General features: G+C 41.3%; 1 protein-coding gene across 4 annotated transcripts in view; it reads left to right on the forward strand.

The window, feature by feature from the left end:
- Positions 1-16056, forward strand: part of LOC131556614 (ubiquitin-conjugating enzyme E2 E1) — a 45788-nt gene that overhangs the window by 28328 nt on the left and 1404 nt on the right. For all 4 annotated transcript variants that reach the window (XM_058803374.1, XM_058803348.1, XM_058803366.1 and 1 more), the window contains exons 4-5: positions 8352-8484; positions 15485-15632. In XM_058803374.1, coding sequence (XP_058659357.1) covers positions 8352-8484; positions 15485-15632 — 281 coding nt within the window. The remainder of the gene's footprint in view (positions 1-8351; positions 8485-15484; positions 15633-16056) is intronic.

The raw sequence follows: 16056 nt of genomic DNA on the forward strand, positions 1-16056 counted from the left end.
CTTTCCGGGGCTGTTTTTTTCAAGTTGGTTTGTAGCTGACATTGTCCTTTCAATTTAATTTATTTAGGGTATGTATTTCTTGATCTACAGAATTATAATGAAATCTATAGGGCAAAAGCATGATAAAGTCCAAAATAAACAGTCCACTATGTTAGCTTGGTGCTGGATAGGTAGGCTTATGAAATAGGTGGGATTCTCTATTTTTTTTTTCCTTGACAGGGCAAGCAAATTGTGAAGAGACAGAAGTGTCCAGATCATGTGGGTTCAAATTGATTACTTTTACAATTGGTGTACTACAGGGCTCCTAAATATTTATGATGTACTGGGGAGTTTTATCTGCTTAGTGAGATCACCTTCCATATTTTCAGACTGGTGAGAACAGCACAGAAGATGGGCATGATAGACAGAAACACAGATGTAGGTCCCACCTTGATTCTGGAATGGTAGGTTAATTGTGGTAGATTTCTGTTTTCCTTAATGGATGAAGCACAGTATTTAGGAAAGAGCCTTGTTATCACTCAGTGTAGCCCCTCTGGAGCTTATGGAGGGGAAGGGGATATTATTGAACTGTTTAGTTTTCAGAGGGGGTAGTTTCCTTTCCATGTACGAAGAACCTACTATATCCCAGTAGGTGCCAGGAGGAAGTCGATTTGCTTTCTTTTCAGGAATATACCACATTTGAGATTAGTGAAACAAGAACTTTCGTATTTATCAGTAATATTGATTGTCTTTTATTTGTCTTTAATTATAGGTCTGTCAATTTGATTCTAGGCAACCAGTTTAGGGTATGCTTGCTTTATGCAGCCAATAAAGTTGCAGAAATAAATAGGTTCACTGGTTATATTTCTACACCAATTTCCAAAAACCTGTTGGAATATGAAGACATCCCCTAAAAATGATGTAGTTGCAGAAATTGTGCATTTGTGAAACTGCCTGGTTTTGCTTACCAACTGTAAATTACATATCTGTGCTATAAATACATAAATAATTTGGAAATGAGGTCTGATGATGTGCAATAATTTCTGTCTCCATGTTGGTAGTTGATAGTCAACAGACAAATGGAGGAAGGAAACTAATTTAAAAATAACATGGGGTTATGTTGGCAGACCTCAGATTCTACCATCACATTTCTTGTCATTTTAAATGAGAAATAGCTTATTGTTAGGTGGGTCAGATTCTGTGTTACTCTTTCCCCATTTGTTTCATTGTTTCTTATACCAAGTACTATTTAATGGGATGTGTAAGGTCACATATAAGCTGGACATTTTAATTTATTTAATTTTTGTTCACAGCCTCAAACTAAATATATGAAGAGAAAACAAAAAGATTTGCATACAATGAAAATAATTTCATTTGTTACTTAGTCTGGCGTTTTCTGTATTTCTGCACTGTACATACTAAAGTCTCAGACTTAGAGAAACAGCCTTTCTGCAGTCATGTTTGATACTGAAAATGTTCCCCCTGTGTAGTGGGACAAACTTCCAGTACTTTGCATAGAGAAGGCTACAAAGAAGCCACTGGAAAGAAAAACTGAAACCCTTGAGAACTGAGCAGGCTGGATTTACTTTCAATTTTGGAACCAATGCTAAATGGATTAATTTCTCTTGAACCTTTTTATAACGACTTGCTCCTAAATTGGAGTGATTATTGTTAAATAGAGCTGCAGCACACTCCTGAGAATATCACAAGTCTCTTCCTTACCTCCCTGAGGTCAAAACTGAGATTTTATTTTAAATCTTTAGAGCCTGGTTTAAAAATCAGACTCTGCAGTGAAATTGTGTAAGAGGGTTGGCCTTTTCACCAGGTAGCTTAGTAGTAACTTCTCAGTAATCTTTTTCGGAGACTGAAATATTTCTGTTCCTATTGTAATAGAAAAAGAATGAGATCTTGGCTGTGGTAACTCTTGGTTGTTGTGTGATCTTATTGCCAAGTATTTTTTATATAAATTGGAAATGTAGTAATTTTTTATATTCCCACAAAGAAATCCCCGTGATCAGTTTTCCTTGAAGTCCCATAAATCCCTGGATTACACCTTATCAGATCCATTATCAGAGCTATTTAGTTATTTAGTTCCTTTTTTAACCTAGCAAGAAAGTAATTCACTGCACCATTTATCCTCCAGTTTAAGCTTTGTGCAATTGTTCGAACCTTCCTAATTTTACATTAGGCTGATACTTAAGGGAAAAGCTTTCCCAGGTGTTAAAACAGAAATTTTGTGTATGAAATGCAGAGAAGAATGATATTATCTCTAACTCTATTGGAAATGTGGTGGGATTTTTAAGGCACTTATGCTCATGCAATAATATTGTGACTGCATTTTAAATTGAAGACAGAAAACACAATACATTCAATGACTTACAAAAATAATAATATTTACAGCTTTGTACTGGAGAACCATATTCCTGAATATGAACTAGAAGGAGAATTAAGTTCTATTTTCAAAACTTTATGTTTGGGTTGCCGTAGCAATATTATGTTCCATCTTTGCTCACTTACCTCTCGGCCTCCCTTGCTCCCTTCTTATGTTTTAACTAAAGCTGGCTGCAGGTTTTTCTCTTGCTGTCTTTTCCCTCTCATTGAGGGAAAAGACAGCAAGAGAAAAAGTTTTCCCTCTCATTGAGCCTGCAGGAATTTCACCTGATAATATCAATCCATCATTTTTATGTTAACACAGAGGAGCAGCTTGGTTGTGTGTCATGACAGTGGGCAAAAATTGCTGCTGATTCACGTAGGCACGTGGTAATTCACTATGTTACCTTTAATTTACCACAGTTGCCCAGGAGTGTTTTCTTGTGTTGTGATTATTTTTTTTCCTTTATTTTCCCTTAATTTCCATTCTTTGACTTAAAAATGAGAGGCATCTCACTTTTAAACTACTTTGCCAAAAAAATAGTAATTAAATGGATGGCCCTGGGTATCCTTTTAATTGCTTCTGTTTTGTCTATTTGGATTTCTTCCTAATAACTGTGTAATGTTTTAATGCTTATTTTATAATTGAAAAACCTTTTTAAATTGTGTACACAGGTCTTTGGATTGTATTGTAGCAGGCTTGGCATAGTGGGGTCCTACCTATGAATGGAGTGTCTTGGTGCTATAGTAATCAAAATAATAATAATAGATTTTGGTAGCTAAAGCATGTGCAGAAGGTGACAATTTATTTCTAAAATTAGAACTGTGCATTAATATGAAAGTTTTGAAGTGAAGTTTGGGCCAAAGGATTAGCTGCATTTTGTTTTGTGGGTTTTCACTCTGTCCTTCAACACACCTATTTTAAGACAGCTTGCTTAAAGATCTGTAGGGCAAAATTTCTTTGAATGGAGGATTTGGTGTTTGTTTTCAATGGCTAAGATGGATGAGCTGTCCTGCTTCTTTGTAAAGGTGGCACCTGCCTCCCCCAGTGATCCAGTATTTCTGGGGTGCTTTTCCAATCTCTCCACTGGATTCAGCTTAACAAAATAAGTGAGCAAGTTCAAGGGTGGCCCCACGCAGTGGGCTATGAGAAAAGAAAGTGTGTTTACCCCAAGGTCAGGAGTGGGGTGGGTTCCTCAGAAAAATCAAGGTGCAACAGAACTCCATGTGAGAATGATGTGCTACCTGCCTGGCAGTCATAACTTCTGATGTGTTCTAGGCTTACATCTTTGGAGAAGAAAATACAGGAAAGAAAAGGGATTTCTAACAGTCAGCTATTTCCTAAAGCTGCCTAGTAAGTCCATAACTAAGAGGCACTTCCATGTTCAGCCACTAACTGTTTCTTACTAGAAAATAAAGCAACAGCAAAAAAAAAAAAAAAAAAAAGCTGCTGTCAGTTTGTAATGTGAAGTTTTACTTTAGAGATCATTAGATTCTCTGCCACCTTGAAACTCCCATGTGGCATTAGTATGTTGTTTGCTTTCTGATTTGAGCTATGTCCCTTGGAAAAGGTCATGTCTGCAGTGTTTTTAGAATTTATGTTTATTTTCCCCAAGTGTGCAACTTCAAAGCAGCTTAGCTGCTAGCATCAGACTCTTCATGTTTAGGGCAAAATAGCCTCAAAAATAGCACCTAGGGATATGGAGTAGTTGGTGTATGAGTTCATGGGTTTGTTACTTGCAATTTTACCTGAAATATATTGCAGGTTTTCATTAAGTGTTATTTCGTTCATCATACCAGGGAATTGCCCTTCTTCTCATCATGCTGACAGATAGCAGTCTGTGGCACTTCTAAACTACTCTGCTAAATTAGTTAGCTTTTAAAAGGAATATGTGCTGCTTTGGTATATCAGGATATTAACCTAGTGTCTGTAGCATCAGCTATTTTGATTTATCACTGCAGTGATCTGCTATTGTGCCTTCTGTATCTCAAAGAAGAGAAACTAAACTATTTGCTAGTCTGAATTTTCACTAAAGCGAGCACTTACATTAGCATTGGTGAACTCCTAGAAAGGACCAGGTAGTTTCTAAATGAACCAGCATGTTTACATAAACAATGGAGTCTTACTGAGTCATTCTCCTGGAAAGTACCATCACTGTGTTCCCAGGGATTTTCATACATTAGCTATATGTGATGAATGCCAAAAAGTCCTGCCTTCCCTTGTGGCATAGGCATATTTTGTGTGATGTGCCCAGGATGCCAGGGCAGAGGAGGAAGCTGAGTTTGTGTGTGCAAAATATCAGGGTAGTATCCTGTATTGTAGACCTGTGGTGGAGGTTATATCTGGCAGGCTTCATACAAAAAAGCCACAGGCTGGGTGTTTTTGCAGACTTTCTGTCATTTCAGCTTTTTCCATTTGTGGAAGAGTGTGTGTGTTTGTGTGTGTGTGTGTGTCTTCTCCACGAGCACTGAATCTCTGAGACACAGTTCTGTGTTTACAGTTGCTCAGTACTGCAAGGCATCTGCAGCTAATTTGCCTAGGCATCGTTCTGCTCCCCAGCCTCTGCTCCAGGCATTTCTAATTTATCTGTTGGATTTTTAAGTTGGGAAAGAAAATGGCGCCTGCCAGCAAAGAGAGGCAGAGCAAGATCAGGTTTTTCCAAAGCAGCTCAGTGCTGGTTAGGACTTGGCCCTTGCAGGACTTTGAGCTTGGTCTCACTTGTGCTCTTTTTCTCTGTCTTGGGTTTACCAGGAGGTAATGCCTTGCATTTTCCTGCTTCTAGACTTGGAAAATTAGATATTCCTTGAACAGTACCTTGGCTCTGGGAGGTTTCCCAAGGAGTGTTTTTGTCATAACATCAATCTGGGGGATAAGCTAGCATCACTGGGAACAATCAGGATCAGTCGTTACAGTGAGTGCAGTGCATCTTCATGGAATATATCACTGTTTTTCCAAGAGACATCTCAGTTGCACTGAAGTGTAACACATGCTGCTTGATAGAATAATAATGGGTTGGGATCTTTTCAGTTTTCTTTTGGAGTCATTTTTCACTCTGTATTGCTGGTCTTTTATTCATTTCTTTCTTTGGAGGTGAAGAGGTTGTGGGCTGCTGAGTTAATACAGAAAGTTGTTGCTCACGTACTCTCATCTTGCAGTGGAAACAATTTCTATTTAATTGGTTAAAATTGTCTTCCTAGTGGTCATATGTTGGACAGCTTTAAAGCGTTGCATTAGTAGATCTAGACACTTAATTTCAACAGTGGTGACACATATCAGCCAAGGTGACAGCTGTGCCAATCAGCCCTATGTCCATGCATCAGTGAATTTCTTTTTGAAGCACATAATTGCAAGGATTTTAAACAAAGAATGTAATCTTTAGCCTTTGATAGTTTCCATATCTCCACCAATAGTTAATGCCACTGTTCTTACACTGTGGTCGAGTATTGTCATTTTTCTGTTATTCACTGGGTCTTCATGAGCTATTTGGTATTACTAATCCTAAGTTAAATCTAAGAGTATCGTACTTGAAGCTGACTTGCATCATTCTCTTTCAGTCTTTCTTTTATAAGAAATCAATGTTAATGTGTAAAAGTTGGACATGCACAGCTATTTTACACTGTTAATTGAATTATGAAAAGCTTAAAAGGAAAGCTTAGCACATCATTGTTAAAGCCTACTGATGTCTTACAAAGATGGTGCACTCTTAATAGGGCAGTATGTTACTTGTGTGCAGTGATAGCTCTAATTGGAAACCTAATAGGATACAAGAGATTTCTAAGACTATTACTAATGATAATATATTTTTTAAGTCTGTGGGAGTTTTTTATTGACAGTCCCTTGGGCTGAAGCTGGAAATAAAATGCAGAATGTTGAAATATTTCTCATTGGCTCAGAGGGCTGTATTCAGTGCTAATGGCACATCACATTTCTTGAGTGCTGAAGTGCTCTCCGTTGGCAGTTGTGTCGATATAAATTCCAACAGTAAGTCGGTGCTAACGAAGTTCAAGTGCCTGTTCCCGTTCGGTAGCTCCACCTTCAGGGGAGGGAGGATGATTGCCGGCCAACTTGCAGTAATGACAGTGTGTCAGTAGGTTGCTAATAGGTACATAAAGAGGTGATTCATTGGAGCGGTGGCTAAGGGTGCCCCAGAGAGTCCTTTTCAGTAAGTTTGCACAGTTAAGTTGGTGTCTTTCCAGAGCCAGAGCTTCCCTCGAAATACAACACTTTTCCAGTCTAATGCACAAGTGGTAGCTGGAGAGTACTGAGTGCCCTAATATATGGACCTGCATAGGACAGGGACAAGTCATAAAGGTGGAGTGGGATGCCAGGAGTGTTCAGGATGGAATGGCTTTTACTTTAATTTAATACTGATCTTGAGCTGTGCAGGGTTTTGTGTTCTGGAGAGAAAAATCTTTCCCTTGTGGCTGGTGCATCATTTGCAGAGAATCTGTCTACTGCTTTCCTTTCCCTAGAAGCATGCTTTTAGTCATAACTTCACCGCTGTTGGATTATCTAGCACCAACGTATTGTGAAATTTTATTATTAGGTTAATCTGGAAAAAAAAAGTTAGGTTTGATAACAGAGTTAATTCCCTTTCTCTCTCCTGACTCCCCTGCTGTCAAGAAGATGTTCACCAGTACTGGGAAAAGCAGGGGAAAAAAAAGTCTCTGATCACTGTTGACAGTTTATATTCTTGCAATTGTATTTCTGTTTGTAACATTGTTATTAACACTTAGTGATCACTCTGGTTTCCTTCATGTTAATCAAATGCACATTGTCATGTGTATATTGAATTCATTGTATTGCCTTCCCTCTCAAGTAATACTGCTCTGTGATTATTATAATATGAAAAGAGCCTGGTTTTTACCTTCTGTCTTAGAGGAGCCTCGTTAAAAGAAGGAAGAAAGAAGAGCAAGGCTAGTTTTCATTGTATTAGGAACGTTAAGATCCATCCCCTTCAGAACAAGGGGAGAAGACATGTCTGAAACCATGGTACATCCATGATGGAAAAAGCTGTGTCAGCATCTCCCGTTGTGCAAATGCTTTTCCAGCTCTGGCATCTTACAAACAAAACACTACCATTGCAGTACAGAAGGGAAGAGCCAGCTAAGGAGTCCTACACAATTAATGGCTCTAGAGGTTGAGCTGTACTTAGAAATACTCAGTGACATATGGCACACTACCGAGTACAAGTGTCTGAGGATATCAGTAAAACTAACTTTACCAAGCAGACATTTAATCTCTGCAACACCTTTAGTTTGTGCTGCTTATAGTGACATGCTGGCAGGTTAGGCAGAATCTCAAATAAGCAGAGCTAATTTGAGAAAGTGCTGTTTTAATTTGGCACAGTGATTTTGATTCCCCCTAAAAAACCCAGTTCCACAATGCAAGCAATATCAACAGGATAAGATCATGTGCAGTGAAATGATAAAAGTGTAGAAAATTTTGACATTTCAGAGCATCATCATTTGGCTTCCTTCAATTATACTATTTGAGCCTTTGTTTAACAATAATGCAGGATATATTTTAATTTTAAAGAACACACAAGATTCATAAAATGAACATAAATCCTTAATTTGTTTAGTATGGTCTTCAATGTGGTACAGTTTTATTAAGACAGAGATGGAAGAGCCATTTCTGAAATACAGTAGGAAATTGTTCTTTGAAACTTAGCCCTTGTATTGTATTGACAGTGTAGTATGTTTAGGAGTAGTTCTGGGCAATGCTGCTCTTGTAACTATCAAGAGAGAGAAAATGGAAACCATACCCCACCTCTGGTTTCTCAGCTTTGCTAAACAGTCTGGAACACTGATAAGTTCAGGTAAGATCTCTGAGTGTTTGAAAGCATTCAATCTTCTTTTAATCCCTGTCTCTACTTCAGGTGGTGTATGAAGAGTAACACTGAAATATTTCTTCTATATCATACTTGAAGAATGTAAGAAGTTGTATTTATTTGAGCTGTGATAGTATTTCTAAATTATTTTGTTTTTTTATCTCTTAGTGCTGGCCCCAAAGGTGATAACATCTATGAATGGAGATCAACCATTCTAGGACCTCCAGGTTCAGTCTATGAGGGAGGTGTTTTCTTCCTTGACATCACATTTACCCCTGAATATCCCTTCAAGCCTCCAAAGGTAAGAGACCTGTAGCTAACATCTTGAACATTAATAGTTTGCAGTGTAAATGGAACACAGCCCATCTGAAATCCACTCTTCTTAAGAACAAACTTAAGCTAATTTTAGACGTTACAGGAGCTTCTATTAGCTAATGTTAACAACTTTTCCAGTCCTCTTGATAATTATCCTAGAGCTTGACTTCTTTCTTCCTGCTTCTGTTTATAAGAAGTCCTAAGCATTTAGTGCAAGCATTAGGACAGGGCTGAGAAACTGAAAAGTAAATAAACTTGAGAAGAGGAGAAATGCTACAAATACTTATTTCTCAAACAACTCAGGTACTGTAAGCATGAGTTACATGTGTTTTGGCCACCAAAGTAGTATTTAATTTTCCAGTTTTGTTGTACACTTGTGTTGTTCACCTATTTGTACAGTAACAAACTTTCTGTAGGTGTGTTATATTTGTGAAGCTCTTACATTCCACTGTTGTTGTGTTCCAGTGCTCTAAGGCAAATACCAGTGCAAGTGAACATTATCTGGTGATTCCAGTATGTGGCCACAGGAAAAGTGTTGGGTTACAGGAGGTGCTTGTGCATACACCTGGTGTTTGTCTTGTATCTGAAAGCATTTATGTGCATGTTTAACTTTCTACTTAAAAGTTGTTTGATGAGATAAATGCCAGTGACTACACATCTTTCAGACTTTGGTCTAGTCTGCAGCAGAAAGGACCTCTTCAGGCCATCATCCATCTCAACAGAGCAATGCTAATTACTTACACAAGACAAATTAATACAAGCTTGCCAAATTAAGGAAACTGTTTGCCTGTTCTTGCTCACATAACTTCAAGATTTCTGGTAGAAGATCCTTAAATTCTACCTCTAAGATAGGGCTCCAATTCACAAACAGCATGTTCTGCCTTAGGACATCTCTAGTGCTTTTCTGCTGACATCTGTCCATCTCTTTTTGGAAATTCTCTGGCATTCGCAGATGGTTCTCATGTCAGAATTTAATTCAGTTTGAAGTAGTTTGTTTGTTTGTTTGTTTTTGGTTTGGGTTTTTTGTTTAATTTGCTGAATAATTTGTTGTCCAACCAACTGTATGCAATTTATTATGTTGTGAGCCCAGTAAGCATTTAAAGAGCAATCTTTTGCTTTTCCATGTGTGCTTTGTTAAACCTTTGCTTTCTGTGCTACAGGTCAGAAGCATTTATCAGCTCAGGCTTGTTCATCATAGAATGGTTTGGGTTGGAAGCAGCCTTAAAGATCATCTAGTTCCAACCTCCTTACTGTGGGAAGACATACCTTCCACTAGACCATGTTACTGAAAGCTCTATCCAACATGGCCTTGAACCTTTCCAGGGATAGAGCATCCACAACTTTTCTGAGCAACCTGTTTTAGTGCCTCACCATTCTCACAATAAGGATTTTGTCCTAATATCTCGTCTAAATTAACCCTTTTTCATTTTAAGGCCATGACTCCTTGTCCATGCCCTTGTAGAGAGTCCCTCTCCGGCTCTCCTGTGGGCCACTTTAGGTATTGGAAGGTTACTCTAAAGTCTCTCTAGAACCTTCTCTTCTCCAGGCTGAACAAGCCCAACTCTTTCAACCTCTCTTCACCTGTCTTCAAGGTGCTCCAGCCTTTTGATTGTCTTGATGGCCCTCTTCTGGACTCACTCCAACGGGTCCATTTCCTTCTCGTGTTGGGGGCTCCAGAGCTGGATGCCACACTTCAGATGGGGTCTCACAAGTGCTTGTGATTGCCAGACACAGGTACAAGGACCTTGCACATGGGCTCATTGAACTTCATGAGTTCACAGGCCCACCTCTCTCTGTTCCTCCTAGGCTGCCTGTCCTTGCCTCCACTTTCTGTACAGTTCCTTTGTGTATTTGAGTTTGTCCAGGATCTTCTTGTTCATCCATGCAGGCTCCTTCCTCTTCTCTGACAGATAGATCCCATCAATGCCCAGCAGACCAGGTTTCCCAAGGCGAGTCCCATGGTCTAAGTAGCCAAACTGGCTGTGGTACCAGTCCATAACCATTTGTTGGTTTGCTAGATTTCACTAGCCCTGTTGAACCCTTTCCCTTTGACCAGGAGGATTGATGAAAAAAACTATCCATGCTCCAGAGTCCTTTCTTGTCCCTCCCAGGACTGCCTTATTTGGCTTTAGTGCCTTTTCTGATAGGATGGGTGTTTCCAATCTCAGAGCAGCAAAGTGGTTCTGTGGGGACACCCCAGTCTTTGGGGGAAGTCTCTTCCTGCAGGTCCTTGCCATGGCAAGCTCCCATTCTTCTGCATTATTGGCCCCCCTCCCTTGCCTGTGTGCTGGTGGGAGTTTCTGGCTCTTTGGCCATAGGATGTGGGTCCAGTGCAGTTTGGAACCAGCTGTCTAACTCCTCCTCAGCAGCCCTGATGCCACACATGCTTCTCACTGCCTCCTACAGCTCAGGCAGCTGCTGCAGGAGGTTTCCACCTGGGCAGCACTTTTGCAGGCAGCCCTGCTGGCTGTCCTGCCCAGGAGAAAGGCCTTGACACTGCCTGCAGTCAGAGATCCACTCTGCAGCCTCTCCCTTCAGCAGCTCCATCTGGGTAGAAGGATCTGCCACAGGCAGGGTAGGTGGTGCAAATGGCCCAGTCAGAGTTGCAGCCCTTGCTCTCAGATGTGTTCCCACCGTGCTGCTTCGAGGATCAAGTAGCATCCCTTGCAAGACCATGCTGTAAGTGCCAGAGCTGCTGAGACAGCCCTGTGTGCCAAGTTCCCCCATGCAGAACCAAATAAACAGTTATGTCATTCCAGCTCATCTCTGCTTTCTGCTCCGTGCTTCCGACTGGGGTCGCTGTGTCTTTAGCTTTGCATCCAAACCCTCACCCAGGTGAAAAGAAGGGTGGGATTAAAGCACCAAACAGATAGGTACCACTTGCTGAGGCCTTAAAAGGTGAGTTTAGTGGTGATTCACTGTATTGGAGCAGTTTCATTTAAATGGAGTTTTTTATCTAGCAAAGTCCAAGTCAGTTTACAAACCACATGTAGGCATGGAAGTAAAATATGTGTAACTTCAGTCTCATTGAGATGATATATAGGAGAAAGCATGGTGGTGCTATAACAGAACACACTTTTTCTACTTGCACACTTCAGGTTGAAATGAAGAACCATCCTTTGAGAACCAAAGCTGCTCCTGTATTAAAATCTACACTGGTGTTAATCAGTGGTAATGTGGAAAATATTATTACCATATTGCTCCTGCTTTATTCCTGCTATTTTGTTGATTTCAGACTGTCCAGCTACTTGCAGTAGAGAGTAAATACTGTCTGTGGATCATGTTTAAGTGGTAGGCTAATGTAATTACAGTAGCCTTCCTGTAAGTGCCTTTTAGGGCAAGAAATAAAGAAACAGCTAATTGAGACTAAACCCAGTGTACATCACTTTGATGATAAGCACTCTCAGAACAGTAGAGTCATGTTAAAATAGAGTAGAATGTCATTTTAAAAGCCTTGATCTCTGAAAAGATGAAGCTCTATAAGGAAAAGGACTTGCAAGCCTTGAATCTTCCTTGGTAAGCCCTGTAAGACCAGTGGGAGAAAACCTCTGTGAGTCTTTGGTAACTCCTGCGAGGACAGTTCCAATGATGGTGTGCCTGTAGCTGAACACATGGTGGGCTGCCAATGATGAAGTGCCTGTAGCTGAACACATTTCATAACCTGAAACTAAAATGCCATTAAAGGATTTACTTTCTTAAATAAAATTAGGTGAAAATGGTCATCCTGGCAAGCTTCCAAGCCCTTAGGAATATGTGTGAGAGAAGGTGTTGAGGCATAAACACTGACAAATGCAGTGTGGTTGATGAGCATCTTAGAGATGTGTGATGAAGGATATGCAGGTGCAGCCTTTGAGGACTGGGTCTAGCTCCAGTTGAGGGCTTGATTCAGTATGTTGGAGCAAATGTGCTTGGAGAGGATTTTCCTGTAGGAGAGCCAAAAGACTGTGCTACAAGTGATATTTAGATTCCTGTGAGGATATTAAGAGGGGCTGCACTACTGTGCTTGAAGTTGAGGAATTGAAAGATCTTAAAATTTGACTTGGAATTGCGTTGCATGGTACAAGGAACTTCAGTGGGAGAAGTCTCATACAGGGACAGATACTCTCTTTCATTGAGTTCTTTTGCTTTTAATTGAGCATTCTACACAATACCTTGAAAATGTTAGTGTTAATCTGTTCTCTGCTTTTTAAGTTTTCTTATTTTGTGTTGTATTCTGGTTTTGCCTGTGTTTCAGATAGCAAATGAGTCAGGCACGTGCTGGGTGTGCCTGTATTTAGGAGAATCCAGTAAAGAAGTAAAATTAGACTTTTAGAGTTAATTATTAGTACTATTACAATGGACATTTTCCCAAGAGTTACATTATAGTTGGGTTTGATTCCATTTACTGAGGTGAAAACAGTAGCTTGTGTTGACCTGGGGTGTGTGCTTTGATCATTTGTATTAATAACCTCTAACCACTTCTTTCCACCCACTCCTATTCTGCTGCTTGTGTAAATTAACCTCTGCTATCACTTCAGGGTAAGGTTGAGATTAGCTTCTTTTATGTCTTTTCAAAAGCTGTGCTTAACTCCATGCAGTTACTGCATTAATGTAATCTCAGGTGGGACATTTCCAAAGGATTGTTCAGTTACACTATATTTTTCTGCTATTCCACATGCTGTTCTCTTCACTACCTTCCAAGTAACTCAGTTTCTTTTGATTTTGGTCTGAATGTACTTGGTTGAGTGAGGGGTTTTTTCCTCTTAAGGGTGTAATGAGCATTTACTTCAAATATTTTTGTTTGTTTTAAAGTGAGCCTCCAGTTTCTCCCTCTTCCAGTTCCATTTGCTTTCCCTGCACTGCCGGCTTTTGTGCCATCAGCTAAAATCGTAAATGGCAAACAGCTGGACTACACATGCCCAACACCATCCTAGTTCTGAGTTGCTGCTAAAAGGAAAACAAATTTAGATTTTTTTCCACAGTGCTTGGTAGAGTTCCTCTAACAGGAGAAAACTGCTTTCAGTGCCATAGATATATCCCTTAAGGATTGTATCTTAAGGTGTGTTAAGGAACCAGACTGTTCTGTGAGTATATGGGAGTCTTTCATTTTCACTTTCCCCTCCTTCATGAAAAATAACTTAAAAGTAAATCTTACTCTTAAAAGCAAACAGCATTCATGCTTTGTTATCAGTTATTAGTCAACTGGACTGAGAGACTGTCTACAGAGTATTTAGCTTTTGTGCTGAGAATCACGATTAACAACTTTCTGTCTTTACAAATTAGAATTGTTGACCTATGTTAATTTGGTCCTTGTTGTGTCAGCTTGGAAATACTCCATGCTTCCCCTTCTGGAGGTGTTCAAATTGTCAAAATGGTTACCTCGCTTACAGTTAGAGACCTTCTTGGAAGGAGCCCAGAGGTGCAGGTCAAACACAGAAATACTGAGCAGCAGCAGGGCTGGGCTGAGGGCTGCTCAGGAACCCGAGGCAGAGCCATTGCCAGCAGCTGCCAATGCCAGGAATGTGTTTACCCTGGACAGTGTGGGCGGGGGCAGGTACAGCAGGGGCAGATCCGCCCTCTGCTCAGGCTGGTGCACGTGGACTTCCACATGACTGCAGGGAGTAATTGCTGCCTTTCCTCCAAAGATTAGATGATCTGGGAAACAAAGGTCATTTAGGCTTCTTGTCTGCTATACCTCCAAGGCTCCCTAGGTAGAAAGCATCTGGAGTTCTTGGTTTTGGAGTGGCAGCTTTTTGCAGAAGGTGTGGGAGGGTAACACATCTTGCTCTCTTGCAGTCGTTTTGCTATTTCCCCCATAGTGTGCAAATGTGCAGGGATTTGGGGTTTCCTTTGTTTGCTTCCTGTTTTAATCCAAAATCCAAGCAGCTCACAAGAAGTAAAGCGTAAAATCTCCCCAAGCATGCAGTGTGAGTGTCTCCTGTGTGACAAGTAACTGCTTTTGCAAGTCCAAAAATAGCCCATGTGCTCTGTGCATTGGGAGCATTCTTGGAAACACTGCATGGATTCAGTGCACGGGGACATGCCAGTCACCAGGCTTCTGTAGCTGTCACCCCACCCTGTGCCTGCTTCCCAGGCCTGTGAGAGTGAGGGTCACAGGGAAATTTTTTGCATCAGAAAGGCGGTAGAAAAAATGAGGATTGACTGGCAAGTTTTGTGTGTGGGCTTGTCCCATCTCGAGAGAAAGCACTGGTGTGTTCTTGTCGTACCAAACACCAAGTGTTTTGCAAATATTCCTGTGACCTCTAAACAGACAATAACATTTCTAGGTGTGGATAGCTGACAAATTTTGCAGATTTAGGACATGAACCCACCAGCTCATATTCCTAATCCTAATTATTCATGCTCATAATCCTAATCCATGCAAATTGCACCAAATTTGTTGTCGTTGTTCACTCAGTGAGTCAGGGTAAGGCCTCTCTGCAGATCCCATGGTGTTCTGAGCACAGCTCCTGGTGTTTGTGTTTCTCTTTTGGATAGCTTCTGTAGCAAGCTGCCTAGCTCGGTCACATCGTGAAAATAAGTACATCTAACTAACTTCTCCTATTGCTGAGCCTCTAAGAAGTGATGGAAGCTGTGATTCCAAGTGCCTTGGCCTGTCTGGAGGATTTTGCATATCCTTGGGAGTCCAGGAGAAAAATGCTAGTGTTAAGGCCCTGGGCCCTTTTGTCACTGGGAACAAAAATACAAAAATTAATTAAAAAAAAAAAAAAAAGTGGGAAAAAGAAATTAAACCCACCGCGACCTGGGTTTTGCGGTGACCGGGAAGTCGGCTCCTGAGACTGTTGCTCGTTTCTGTTCCAAGCCCGGCTCTTTCTTGTTTGTGCCGCGAGAGGGCGGCGGCGGCGCGGGGAGCCCGGCGTGGCCCAGCCGGGGCCCGGCGCTGCCTGCTCGGGGTTGCTGCCCTGTCCCTCCGCACAGCCCGTGGCACCCGGCACACCCCTCACACCCCTCACACTCCTCACACTCCTCACACCCCTCTCTTGCAGGTAACGTTCCGGACAAGGATCTACCACTGCAACATTAACAGCCAAGGCGTCATCTGCCTGGACATTTTAAAGGACAACTGGAGTCCAGCGTTAACCATTTCTAAAGTTCTCCTCTCCATCTGCTCCCTCCTCACAGACTGTAACCCCGGTAAGTCCACCCGCACCTTGCATTCCTCCCAGCAGCTAAACAATGTGGCCCTCCTCACTCCATTGGTATGGCCAGCTCAGCTCATGCCTCCCGTGGTGGAGCACATTTCCCTCTCTGGGGCAGTCAGAGAGGGGCTGGAGGCCGTGGAGGGAGATATCCCTTACCAGCCTGCTGTTCACTGCTCCTCAGGCTGACCCACGGGGAAACAAGCGATCCTCCTGCACATGAAAACTCCTTCCCCTTCTAAACGCAGCCTTTGCTGCTCTGTAGGGCTGCAGTAAATCAGTAATGGAGCTTGAAGAGCCACAAACAGCTCTGAAAATGGGGGGCTGACCTTTTACTTTCCATCATCCATTTAAAAGAAGTGGCCGACTATGCCACAAGTGGTCATCACTGCTGCTCTAACCCACCCACTGTCCGCACA

Source organism: Ammospiza caudacuta, chromosome 1 (assembly GCF_027887145.1).
Source record: "Ammospiza caudacuta isolate bAmmCau1 chromosome 1, bAmmCau1.pri, whole genome shotgun sequence".
NCBI classification, from domain to species: Eukaryota; Metazoa; Chordata; class Aves; order Passeriformes; family Passerellidae; genus Ammospiza; species Ammospiza caudacuta.